General features: G+C 61.9%; 1 protein-coding gene across 2 annotated transcripts in view; it reads right to left on the bottom strand.

Annotated features, from left to right (window-relative positions):
* Window positions 1-102: 102 nt before the first annotated feature.
* Window positions 103-11824, bottom strand: part of SCYL1 (SCY1 like pseudokinase 1) — a 12088-nt gene continuing 366 nt past the window's right edge. Inside the window, exons 2-18 of one of the 2 annotated variants that reach the window (XM_023738209.1) lie at window positions 11513-11653; window positions 11192-11314; window positions 10886-11112; window positions 10374-10464; window positions 10128-10283; window positions 7694-7852; window positions 6733-6840; window positions 5850-5963; window positions 3203-3358; window positions 2489-2677; window positions 2318-2393; window positions 1879-2043; window positions 1498-1589; window positions 914-985; window positions 619-831; window positions 483-534; window positions 103-367 (exon numbers count right to left, since the gene is read on the bottom strand). In XM_023738209.1, the coding sequence (XP_023593977.1) occupies window positions 243-367; window positions 483-534; window positions 619-831; window positions 914-985; window positions 1498-1589; window positions 1879-2043; window positions 2318-2393; window positions 2489-2677; window positions 3203-3358; window positions 5850-5963; window positions 6733-6840; window positions 7694-7852; window positions 10128-10283; window positions 10374-10464; window positions 10886-11112; window positions 11192-11314; window positions 11513-11653 (2259 nt within the window). In that variant the 3' untranslated portion in view covers window positions 103-242. Of the gene's footprint in view, window positions 368-482; window positions 535-618; window positions 832-913; window positions 986-1497; window positions 1641-1878; window positions 2044-2317; window positions 2394-2488; window positions 2678-3202; window positions 3359-5849; window positions 5964-6732; window positions 6841-7693; window positions 7853-10127; window positions 10284-10373; window positions 10465-10885; window positions 11113-11191; window positions 11315-11512; window positions 11654-11824 lie in introns of both variants that reach the window. The other variant, XM_004383734.2, reaches the window with a different exon arrangement.

An 11824-nucleotide genomic window follows, 5' to 3' on the forward strand; every position in this document is an offset into this window, starting at 1 on the left:
GGGGGGGGGCGGTAACCCACCATGGTATTAAGCGTGGAGTTCCTAGGAGAGTGCCAGATCTGGGCCTCCTCAGACGGGCCAGAGTGGGCCCAGGACAGGGGGTGTGAAATAGAATTTATTGTGGCTCTGATTATGTACACTCAGGATGTGCCTGGCCGGGGCCGGGCTCACATGGTTTGTACAATAAATACACCCGCGGGGCCTGCTCTCCGAGGCGGCCAGGGACGGCCCACACCAGCGGTTCAGTCCAACTTCCGGGCGCCCAGCTTCATGGGGCCCTTGGCCACCTTCCTCTCTGCGCGTTTGGCCTCCATCTCCCGCCGCCGCTCCTCACGCTTCTTCCGAGCCAGCTCCGCCTTGGCCTGTCCTAGGGGCGGGAAGGAGAGGGGCTGAGGCCCTCTGGGTGGAGCCAGGTCTGCTCCCCAGCCCACACCTGCCCCAGGGCAGAGCCAGGCTGACAGCCCTCTTGGGGAAGCACTTACGGTCAGTGTCCAGGGCCTCCCAGTTGTGGTCACCCCAGGAGTCCAGCCTCAGCTGAAAAGGGAAGTGTGGGCTGGGGTGAGGGCCGACTCCTCCCCAGGTCGGCTCCAGGTCTGCACCCAACCCTGCCTCTTTTACCTGGGCACCCATCTCCCGACGCGTAGTCAGGCCAGCGAATGGGTCACCCTTGTCGCTGGGTTCTGGGGCACCCCAGTTATACTCGCTGGCCAGCCGTGTACCCTCAGGGGGTGGTTCTGGGGCACTCGGCTCCTGCCAGCCCTGCTCCCAAGAGCCCTCAGCCTCCCAGTTGCTCCAGTCCGAATCTGGGGATTTGTGGTCAGTGTTGGCCGCCTACGGGAGAGGAAGGGAGAGGTAGTGCCTGATCTGCCCCCTATGTGGACCCCCCACCCCCACCCCCACCGAGCAGGCTCACCTGCCCAGCCCGGCCTGCCTGGCCCCCGGTGCTCCACTCATCCTGCTGGGCCAGCACTGACGTGGCCTCCTGCTGCAAAGCGGGAAGGAAAAGCTCGTGACCCCCCCCACACACCAAAAATGGCAGGTGACTGGGCATTGGCCTTTAGTCTTGCACTTTGTCTCATGTGCTCCTCAAGCCGTGCTCCCCACGTCTGACGTGGACACACTGAGCCCTGCTGTCAGCCCTCTGAGACTGGTAAACATCTAGATGCTCCATGCCCCTCTGGTGGAGGGACTGAGATGCCTGTCTTCGTCGATGGGGAAGCTGGGCCCGGAACTCTGCCCGCGTCCCCTTCAGGGCAGCCTCACTTGTCCTCACCCTCATCCCTTCACCTCCCACCCTGCTCCTAGGGGCCCCTGGAGTTGAGTGGGGGTTCAGCTGCTGGCTCTGGCCCACAAAGGCCACTCCATATCACCTTCTCACAGGGATGCTGTGCAGATGAGGGCAGGCCTGACTCCAGCCAGGCCCCATGTGAGCTCCTTGAATGGCAGCCTGTGGCCTTTGGGCTAGGTCCCCTGGGAGGCCCCCTGAGCCCCACTCACCTCCAAGCTGCCCCAGTCTTCGTCATCCCATTTGTCGGCAGAGCTGCCATCCTCTGCTGTGTCCCTGTCCTCCTCCTGTGTCTCCCAGTGGCCTGATGTGGTGGGGGCAGCGGGGACAGGGGTGGGGGCTGGGGCAGGCAGTCCTGGGAAGCAAAGGCTCACTGAGTGCCCCAGACTGGGCCCCAGGGAGGTCTCGGTCAGGGCAGAGGTGGACGTGGTGTGTGTGGTGGGGGGAGGGGCACCAAGAAGGCCCCCAGGGGCACTAGACTGCGACCCCATCCCCTATGTCCCCATCACCACCCCAGGACAGCTGGGCTATGGCTGGAGACCAGCACCCTCAAGCCCGCTCGGCCATCAGTGCGGCCAGTCTGGGACACTCACCCTCGGGCATTGGCCGCTGGGGGGCATTGGTCTCGGCTGGGGCAGCCGTGGGGTGTGCACGAATCAGCTTGGAGGTAAGTGAGGAGACCCCCGTCACAGCCCAGCCTGCCCAGCTGGCGGCAGCTCCTCCCATCCCAGGGCTGGAAGCCGCGTGGACATCCTTCTCTGGGCAGTGGCAGGAGAGAAAGGTGGGTGTGACCGCAGGCTCCCGTGGGGAGAGTGAAACAGAAACCAAGTGACCCGGAGCAGCCCCCTCCTCTCCCTAGGCCTTGGTTCTCCCGTCTGTGAATGAGGGGGTGTGGGGGGCAGTGTCAAGTCGGCTCTCTAAGGTTCTCCCAGCTTTCTCATACTCCACCTGGTGGGAGGGGAGCGGGATGGGGAATATGATGGCCACCAGTGTGGCACAGGGACGAGGGAACATGATTACGGGCCCACTCACCCACTTCCGCCAGCTGGGTGGGATCATCTGACACCGACTCCAGTTTGGACAGGAAGCTCCGAATGGCCTTGAAGGTCTGAGGGGGAGTAGAGAGCAGAGCTGGGGCTCAGGTTCCCCCCGGGAGCCTGCTAGGCCAGCAGGCCTGGATCCCCCGCCCCCGCCGTGCCTCACCTGATCCCGCACGGATTTCTCGGGGTCCATGGTGAGGCTGCAGAGCACAGGCAGGATCTTGTGGGCACAGTCACTCATTGAGTAGAGGTTGTGGGTGGCAGCAAAGCCCAGGACGCCCGCGACTCGGGACGGGGCAAACGGGTCCTTGGTGGCCCGACTGAAGGCAGAGGTGAGGACCCTGTGTCTGGTCTGGGGTGGGGCAGGGGAGAGAGCTTCTAAACACGGAGGGTCAGCCCTGAAGCCCGGACTGCCAGCCCTTACGCCCCAGAGCAGAGGCCGCCTACAGGCCCCCGGAGTGCGACAGATGTGCACTGATCACCAACAACTGCTGACGGGAGGACTGACTGAAAACTCTGGACCTTGGCTTCTCCGCGCAGATCACTGGGCACCCGGCTCCCTCAAGGCAACAGCCTGTGCCTCCCTTCCTACCAGCCCTGCTGGCCCCATTCACTGATTCCTATTACCTGTCTGGGCACCGCAGGCATCCGAGTTTACAAACTCTGGCTGAGGAGGTGCACACAGGCTGTGGGGCCAAGCAGGCCTGGGTTCAAATCCCAGACCCACCATCTACTGGCCGTGTGAGCTGGGGTAACTCAGTCCACCTCCAGGAGCCCAGACATCAGGCCTTGGTCTCTGGGAGGATGGTGGTCCATGCACACAGAGTGCCCGGCCCTGGAGGAGGGCCGGGGACTCCAGGCCGGTGCGGACACTTACGTTGGCACTGAGGTAGGAGCCGATCTTGCCCAGGCAGACTGTGGTGTTGCAGCGGATGGGGCCCTGGTCATCCTTGGCCTGCAGCCGCGCGAAGTGCTTCATCAGCTCCACGTTGAGGTTGGCCTCATTCAGCTTTGGGGCCAGGAGCAGCATGGACTGTGGGGTGGGGACAGCAGAGATTGCGGGCTGGGCTGGTGGGTGGAAAGGGCCACGTGCAGGAATGGCCTCCTGGCTGGGCGCAGAGGGCACTGGCGGCCCTCAGCGCTGAGCAGAGCAGCCACAGCCCTGCCCGGAGCCCCGCGGCACCTGCCCCAGGGATCGAGTCTGCGTTCCTTGGCCCAGCGCTCCAAGTCTGCCCACCACTCCAGCCTCACGCATTTCCCAGACCCTGGTTATTGCCTGGCCCTCTGCACACTTGTTCCCTCTGCCTGTGACACCCGCCCCCTACACAAAGCTTTAAATCCCACACACAGTGAAATGCAGCTAAGCCTCAGTGTGCCTACACGCCGCATGCATGAGCCCTGCCCTGCACCCCTCTGCCCCGGACCGCTGCTGCCGCCCCTCCCATCACCTCCCTCCTGGATCACCCCCTTCCACATCAATAGGCTTGGAGCCCAAATCCGTCCTGCACCCAGCAACAGCCGGAGGAATCTGTCCAAAACACCTCCATAACCTCCACGCTCACCCCATAACCGTACAATGACGCCCCCACCCCCAGAGTCTCACAAGGCCCTGCAGATCTGGCCCCTGCTCCCCTGGCCCTCCTGTTCCTCTGAGAGGCCACGGAAGCCACAGCGACTGCTCTGACCTCAGCCCCGTGGCCCCCTCCGCCCCCACACTCTTCTGGGAAGCCTGCCCTGCTCTCTGAGCCCGACCCTGCCCACCCATGTGCACCCTCCCCCTCACCTCACACTTCCACATCCCAGCCTTCTACCTGCTCCCAGTTCACAGTCAGTGTCCTCGGCCAGACTGGGGGCCCTGAAAGGTGCCCCTCCTCCTGCTGCCTCGGTCCCTGCGGTGGCCCAGCCCCCAGTCAGTATCACCTACCTCCCACACCAGTCCTGGCCCCTACCCAGAATGCTGAGGAAGGGGATGCCCCATTTCTCTGGTCTTTAAGTCTGTCTGCACTCACCCCCTCCTGCTTCTCTCTGCTCTCTGTTGGGCAACCTCCACCCCGACTTCACGCACCCCCCCACTCCCCCACACTGGCTCGAGCTGAGGTCCCCAGTGACCGCCATGCGCTAAATCCAATGGCCAATCCTCTGTCCTCACCAGACATGAGTGCTCAGCAGCTCTGACACTGCAGGGCTCTTCCTCTTCCCGGAAACACTAGTTTCTGGGCTCCCAGGACAGAGTGCTGGTTCTCCTTGGACCTCACCGGCTGCTTCTCTATCTCCTCTCACTGCTTCCTCTTCTTCGGCTCAACCACGTCGGGTTCACACAGCCCAGCGCCAGGCCCAGGCCTCCTCTCTCCCATCCCTGTGCTCTCCCAAGGGATCTCGTCCGTTTCACGGCTCTCCAAGCCCTCTGTGAGCTGACCACTCCCAAGTGTGCACCTCCAGCCACTTCTTCCCTGAACTTCACACTCAGGTAACCTGTGGCCATCCCGACCGCGCCACTGACTGCCTGAGAGCCGTGGGAGCTCCTCCCAGTCTGCTCAGGAAATGGCCACTTCGCCTCCCACTTGCTCAGGCCCAAAACCTCGGTGCCATCCTTGACTCCAGACTTGGTCTGTCAGCGAGGCCAGCTGGCTCCACCTTCGGTACGGGGCCCTTCTCTCCACCTGCTGCCGCCACTTGGCTCAGGGCTGCTGTCATCTCTCACCTGGGCCACTGTAACAGCCCTAACAGTCTCCCCGCTTCCACCCTGGCCCCGACAGTCCATCTCCACAGAGGTCCCCGCCACTCCTCCACTCAGGCCCCGGGTGGCCTCTGTCTCACTGCCGGTGACTGTACCAGGTCCCAGCCACACCCTACGAGATCCCCCCGCACCAGCCAGTTACCCCTCTGACTTCAACTCTTCTCCCACAACCGCTCCCCTTTTCACACTAGACTTGTTATGCTACTTCTGCACTCCAGGCCCACTCCCACCTCAGGGCCTTGGCACTTGCTGTTCCTGCTGCAGAGAACACTCTTCCTTGGATCTCCAGCAGTCTTGTTCCCTCACCTCCTTTCCATAAACGACACCTCCTCAGCAAGGTTTTCCCTGACCACTGTTTATAAAACTGCAAACCCCTCTCCCTGCACTCTCTATCTCCTTTCCCTTGCACGAGTCACTTTCTAACACAATATGAACATTTTCTAATTCTGTTTACTGTCTGCCGAGCCCGCTCCGGATAAAGGGAAACTCCATGAGAGCAGGAACATGGCCTGTCTCTGCATGCCGTGTCCTGCACGACATGGGGCACAGGGCTGGGTGCTCGGTGAGTGTGTGCTGACTGGAGGACCGTGGGCGCCCCTCATGCTCACCCCAGCTCAGTGGCTGCACCTCCTGAACCCACAGCCTCGCCCTTCACTGCAGGCCGGTGCCTGCCCCCCCAATAACCCTCTCAGACCCAAGACGAAAACCACGGCCTGTGTGTCCTCGGGTGACACCCCCCAAGCTTTGGAACACCAGGGGCAGCCACTCTGGGCCTGGTCACGCCTACCTTGACTGTTTGCTCCCGAATGGCAGGGTTGGTATCCAGGAAGCCGTGCACGACATGGGGGAAGATCTGGCTGTTGACGGTTGGCTCATCGAGGTACTGGATGAACTGCTCCATCTGTGGCCCAGGGTGGGTGTGAGGACACGGTCAACCCCTCCTACTGCCCCCCCCAGCCCCAGGCCACTCTGAGCTTGGCTTCTCCTCCTGGCAGGCGCTGGTGGCCAGGTCAGCCTCCTGAGCCCCCGGCCCCTCTGCAGCCTCAGGTTCACATGGAGGCGTGAGGAAAGGCCGGGCAGGGGCTGAACAAGCCAGGATGGGTGTCAGGAGGCCTGGCTTCTGGGCCTGCTCAGCTGGCAGACTGCACCATGGCCCCTCTCAGAGGCCCCAGCTCCACACCTCCCTGCCCACACAGCGCTGTGACAAGGGCCACTGCACCTGGCAGGAGACGGAATGACACCTGAAAGTCGCCAATACTTCCTGGCTCCCAAGGAGCCCCCACTGTAAATCCCTTCCATCCTGCCTGGCCCTCCAGCTGCCCAGGGTCAGCAGGAGAAACTAGCCCCACTTGGGAAGTGAGAGAAGGGGGCCTCTGGGGCTGAGTGACCCACCAGGGGGTGGGGGTGTCAGAATTCCCCAGGCTGCCAGGAAACCCTGGGATGACCTCCCTACCCTGACAGCCTGGCCTCACTGAACCCCTCACCTGTATATGCTGGGCGGAGGGATTTTGGGGCCCCTGTGCAGCCAGGGCTGGGGCTCCAGCCAACAGCCTGGGGCTAGGAGGTAGGCAGGGACTTGCGGGTCAAGCAGACCTTCCCCAGCAGCAAGGTGGGGTCAGGGTGGGGTCTGCGTGGGGTCTACGAGGGCACGGTCTGGCCGAGGCGCCCACCTGCTGTAGGAGGCGGATGCGCATGGCCCTGTCGGTGGATGAGAACATCTTTACCACGACAGGGATGATTTTCTGCTGATACTCCTCAGCGCTGAGGAACTTGCCCACCTGAGGGAGGAACAGGCCGGGGCTCAGCTACCTCCACGGGAGGCAGGAGTGCGGTGGGCCCATCTGACTTCCATGTGGCCCCCTTTCTGCCAATTTCCCAGGGTAGGAACAGGGTGACAGAGGAGCGGCGGAGGGAAGGAAGGGCCTTTTCTCAGCAGCCCCTCTGCCCAGGCTCTATCTCAGTGAGCCCTGTGCTCAACTTCTTCTGGGTCAAGGCCTCTTTCAGGAGGCTGATGAAAGCTGTGTCACTCTCCAGAAGCAGGCGCCCACATGCCACAGGTTCCCAGCCTTACCGAATTCTCCTGCTGTCTCCTCCTCACCCCACCCCCTGGCAAGGGAAAGGACTCTCCCAGGGTGGGCACAGCAGGGAATAGCAGGCACCCACATAAGGGCAGGGGTGGCCTGAAGAAGAGAACAAAGGATCCAGCTCCCAGAAGCCAGGAGAGCTAGTACTAAGGGGTCAGGAGGAAGGACGGGAAGTGGGGTGGTGGGCAGGTGACCCTCTGGGCCTGGGAAGTGGGGTAGCAACTCAGGCCAGGGTGGCCATCTCAGGGAAATGGAGGAAGGGCTGAGGGCTCTGAAGCAAGGGGTCTGTGGAGGAAGACCTTTGGAGGCACAAGATCACTCGTTCCCTGGCAGCTGATCAGGTGGCCCTGGCTTGCCACACCACTGCAATGTCAGCTTGGCTCTGCCCCGGGCAGGCTGCCCCTCCCCGGGATGGCCCTGCAGGGCTGTCCCCCATCCCAGGGCCTTCCCTTTGGCACCAGGTCTCTGGGCCCCACAGTTCCTGGGGCTCCAAGCCCAAAGCCCCTGGCCTGGCAGGTGTCCCCAGCGAGCTCCTGGCCCCACTCACCTTGAAGAGGGGTGTGAGGACCACGGCCCCGGCACTACCAAACTCAAAGGCGGTCAGCAGCTGGGGCAGCACCTTGTGCCGGCAGAAGTCCTCAGGGAATGCGTCCAGGCTCTTGCTCAGCTCTTGGAAGAACTTCTGCTTCTCAGCTGGCTCTTTGATCTGGGGGACCAATGAGAGGGTGCAGGGAGGAAATAGGAATGATCACAGTCCCCCGAGCCATGGGTGGGGGTGGGGTCACCCCCAGCCTGAAGGAGCAGAAGTGAAGCTTATGTGCTCTGGAGTCCAACAGCCTGCGTTCGGATCTCCACTCCCCCACACGCAAGCCCTCAGACCCTGGGCAAGTTCCTACATCTGTAAAACGCGACACCAACCGTACCATTTCACAGGTCTGTTCTGAAGACTCCAGCAAAAAACGCACGCAAATGCCTGACACACAGTAGGTGCTTGGTCACCTGGATGCTGTCATTCTCATCACTATCTCCACAGCACCCGACCTGTGTTAGCAGGGCAGCCACTAGGGAGCCAGGCTCTTCATCACCATTGCGTCCACTCCTCACAACAACCTTAGAGTGTGAGCACTGTCAACATCATCACCCAGATGAGGAAACTGAGGCTCACAGAGGTGAAACGGCTTCGCCAGTTTCCCTGGCCCCAGCCAGTGCAACTCCACCATGGGGGTGAGGAGGTTCACAGCAGGCTGTGGGAGGTGGGGATCAGACGTAGGTGACCCCCAGACCCAGTCCTCCTGCAGAGCCAAAACAGACCAGGCCATCAGCTCGAAGGTCATCTTTAAACCTTCTCTCCCTCCTTTACATGGATTATCTCAAATAATCTTCCAGACAACTTCGTGAGGTAGGTGCCACCATAATCCACGTTTGACAGGAAGCGGAGGCACAGAGGGGACAAGGAGCTTGTCTAAGGTCACACCGCTAGCAAGCAGTTGGCTCGGATCCCTCTGCTGTGCTGCACCACGTGAAGAGGTGCTAGCACTTCCCCATTTACAAGGAGGAGGCTGAGGCTACAGGTCACCCAGTCCTGTATGCTCCCAAAGTCCCTGTGCTCTCTGCTGTACCCCTGGCCCCAGGGACACCGCCTGGCCCAGGAGAGGTGACCTCTGGTGGGGAAGAGGAGGGCCTGACCGCCCTCGAGCAACTCAGTCCAGCGTGGGAGGCAGGCTGGGTGCTCTGACCGCAAGGTTCAGGGGGAGCCAAGGCCCAGAGAGACAACCCCGCCCAAGATCCCACATCAAGCCACAGCCCAGGCCCTCTCCACTGCCCTCCCACGTCCTCAGGGCTGGCCAGTAACAGCACATTTCCTGTGGGCATTTTAAGGAAAAGGGCAGGTGTTTCTTAGGCTATGGCCAGGCAGCCCTGCAGGGCCAGCTATGTGAGGAGAACTCCACGTAACAAAGCTCCCGCTGCCCCCACACCACCCAGGTGGCCACAGGGCTCAGTGTTCCTGGTGGCTTCCCCTTCAAGACGCGGCTCAGGTCCCCCACCTCCGAAGGGCCTCCCTGCTCTCTGCCTGAGTCCGGCTTCCACGGACCCTGCTCCCTCAGGGTTTGTAGAAGTGTTCGTCACTCCCCACCCCGACCCCAGGTTCCCAGCCCCTCAGGATCTGGGGCTGTGTCTGCCACCTCTCTGTGTGCCTCACACACAGCTGGGTCACGCAGGTGTGGCCTCCTCCTCCATTCCCTAAAACAACCCTACGGGACAGCAGGTACTACTATTATCCCCATTATACAGATGTGAAAACTGAGGTTGAGAGGTTACACAGAGGACTCCCTCCTCACCATGCTGTTCTCCTGCCTGGAATGCTCTTCCCCCAGCTGCCATCCCCAGGGCTCTCACCTTCACATCCTTCAGAGAACGCTTGCCTGAGTACCCCACCCCTGGGTTTTACTTCCCAGCACTTATCCCCACCTCCTGGAGCACAGGTTTCATGTGTGTTTTCTGTCCCCAAGGAGAGTCCGCAAGGGTGGGAGCCTGGTCTGTTCACTCCCCGCCAGATCCTTGAAGGTAGTGTCTATGCGTGACTCTCCTTCCTCCCTGCCGCTGCCCACGCCCAGCCCAGGGCACTGTACGCACCAGGGCCACAACCAGATGCAGCTGTGGAATTCACGGAGGAACCGGAGCAGCCACTAAGCACCTACTATGTGCCAAACGCTGTACTCTGCACTTTAAGCTCACTGGCTCCTCACCATGCTCCTGTGGGTGGTATTATTGTTGTTGTTATCAACCCCATTTTCAAGCCAAGAGGCCTGGCTTGGGCCACGGGAAGTCACATGGCAAGTAAGAGTTAGAGGCCGGATGTGAACCCAGACGGGCCTAACTCCACAGCCTGTGCTTATCTCCGGAGGGTACAATTATGGGGACCCACAAGGGAGCAGGATGGGGAACTGAGAGGCCAGAGCACAGGTGGGGTGGGGGCTCACCTGAATCTCTTCCAGGAAGAGGTTGGTCTCCACGAAGCGGTTGTTCATGAAGCCGCCAGGTGCCCGGCAGTTCTGCAGGAAATGGGCCGGGTTGGGGCGCACCTTGGGGTTGGCTCCAACCAGCTCGCAGTAGTGGGGCACCAGCGATTTGGGGATCTATGGGAGAAGGGTCAGGGTCAGGGTGGGGGTGACTGGCTGGCAGGGATGGGCTGGGGCAGGGAGAGTAGCCAGGGGCTGGACACTCACCTTCCCGGGGTTGCGCAGGGCAGATGCCCGCTGCAGGGGCCCATTGAAGACCTCCCAGATGAGGCAGCCCAGGCGCCACATGTCAGCTGACCTGCGGCAGTGAGCCAGACCCACTCAGGGCCCCACTGCCCACCAGGGCAGGCCGGGCCTCCATCCTGCTTTGGGCACTAGGCATACACCACTGCATGGCAGGCAGCCCTGGGCTGGGTCCCTCAAATGATCCTCCCATCAGCCCCCAGAAGCCAATTGTATTTGCCCCATTTGACAAGTGAAGAAACTGAGGCTCAGAGAAGCAAAGACATCTGCCCCAGATCACACAGTTTTCAAATTCAGAACCCTCTGACCCTGACACCTGTTGCTCATCCTGCCCCACCACCCTGAGGATTCTGGGAACAGAGAAGCGGGCCCACCCTGAGGACCCTAGTGCCCTCCCCAGACAGGCAGGAGCAGGCAGGGGACTCAGGGACCTATAGCACAGAGTAGGTTGGGGAACGCCCCCTGCAGTCACCCACCACTTCTCCCCGATCGCTCTGCCACTGCCGTCAGCCACCTCTGGGGGGTCGTACTGCTCAAGTTCGGGGAACCCCTTGTGGGGCGGCCCACCGCCATCGCCCTGGGCTGAGTACATGTAGTCCAGGCCCCCAAGCTTCCACTCCCCTGCGCGGTCCACGAACACAGCCGCCATGCAGACGTTGTTGTGGATGAGGCTGCAGTCGTTGACCAAGAAGCTGAGGGCTTTCTGGGGGCAGAAGTGGTCACCCTCAGCACCTGCAGCCCCCACCCCTGCCCTTGTCACCCCTGCCCCCCCCCAAACTCACCACAATCTGGTGTAGCCCCCAGGAGAGCTCCAGCTCCTTCAGGCCACCAGCCTCCACTTGTGCCTTGAGGTACATTCCCAGCGGGGTCACGGCTTCTGTTACTATGTGGAGGCATTTGTCTGTCTGGGGAAGAGAGTGCAGGGATATCAGTGTAGGGTGCGGGGGAGAGGAGTGGAAGGTGAGGGAGAGGCAGAGAAGTGGAATCAAATCTGCGGGGCTGAGACAGGAGGGCTGGAAACCGAAGGCCAAGAAGAGAGGAGACTGAGGGGCTGGAGACTGGGAGAGAGTGAGGGGCAGGGAGGGCGACTGGGCAGCAGGTACCTCCAGCCCATCGATGTAGGCCAAGATGTTGGGATGTCGAAGGGTTTTGAGGCGCTTGAAGGCAGCTTTGGCCACCTGGGTCTGCTCGTCGGCCCCGGGCTTCACGTCATACACAAAGATGGACACTGGGCTGCCCGTGGCCTGTGGGGGGGCAGAGGGGCCTGAGGGCGGGGCGGGCTCGCCAGCTCCGAGTGTCCTCGGTGCTGGTTTGGGACCGGAAATTAAGGGCCGCCGGCCGGGTCTCGCCCCAGGTCAGCCACCTGAGCCTTGGTCAGTCCACGTGACGCGGCCCCGTCCGCCGGGCGGTCCCTC

This window comes from Trichechus manatus, unplaced genomic scaffold (assembly GCF_000243295.1).
Source record: "Trichechus manatus latirostris isolate Lorelei unplaced genomic scaffold, TriManLat1.0 scaffold00113, whole genome shotgun sequence".
NCBI lineage: Eukaryota > Metazoa > Chordata > Mammalia > Sirenia > Trichechidae > Trichechus > Trichechus manatus.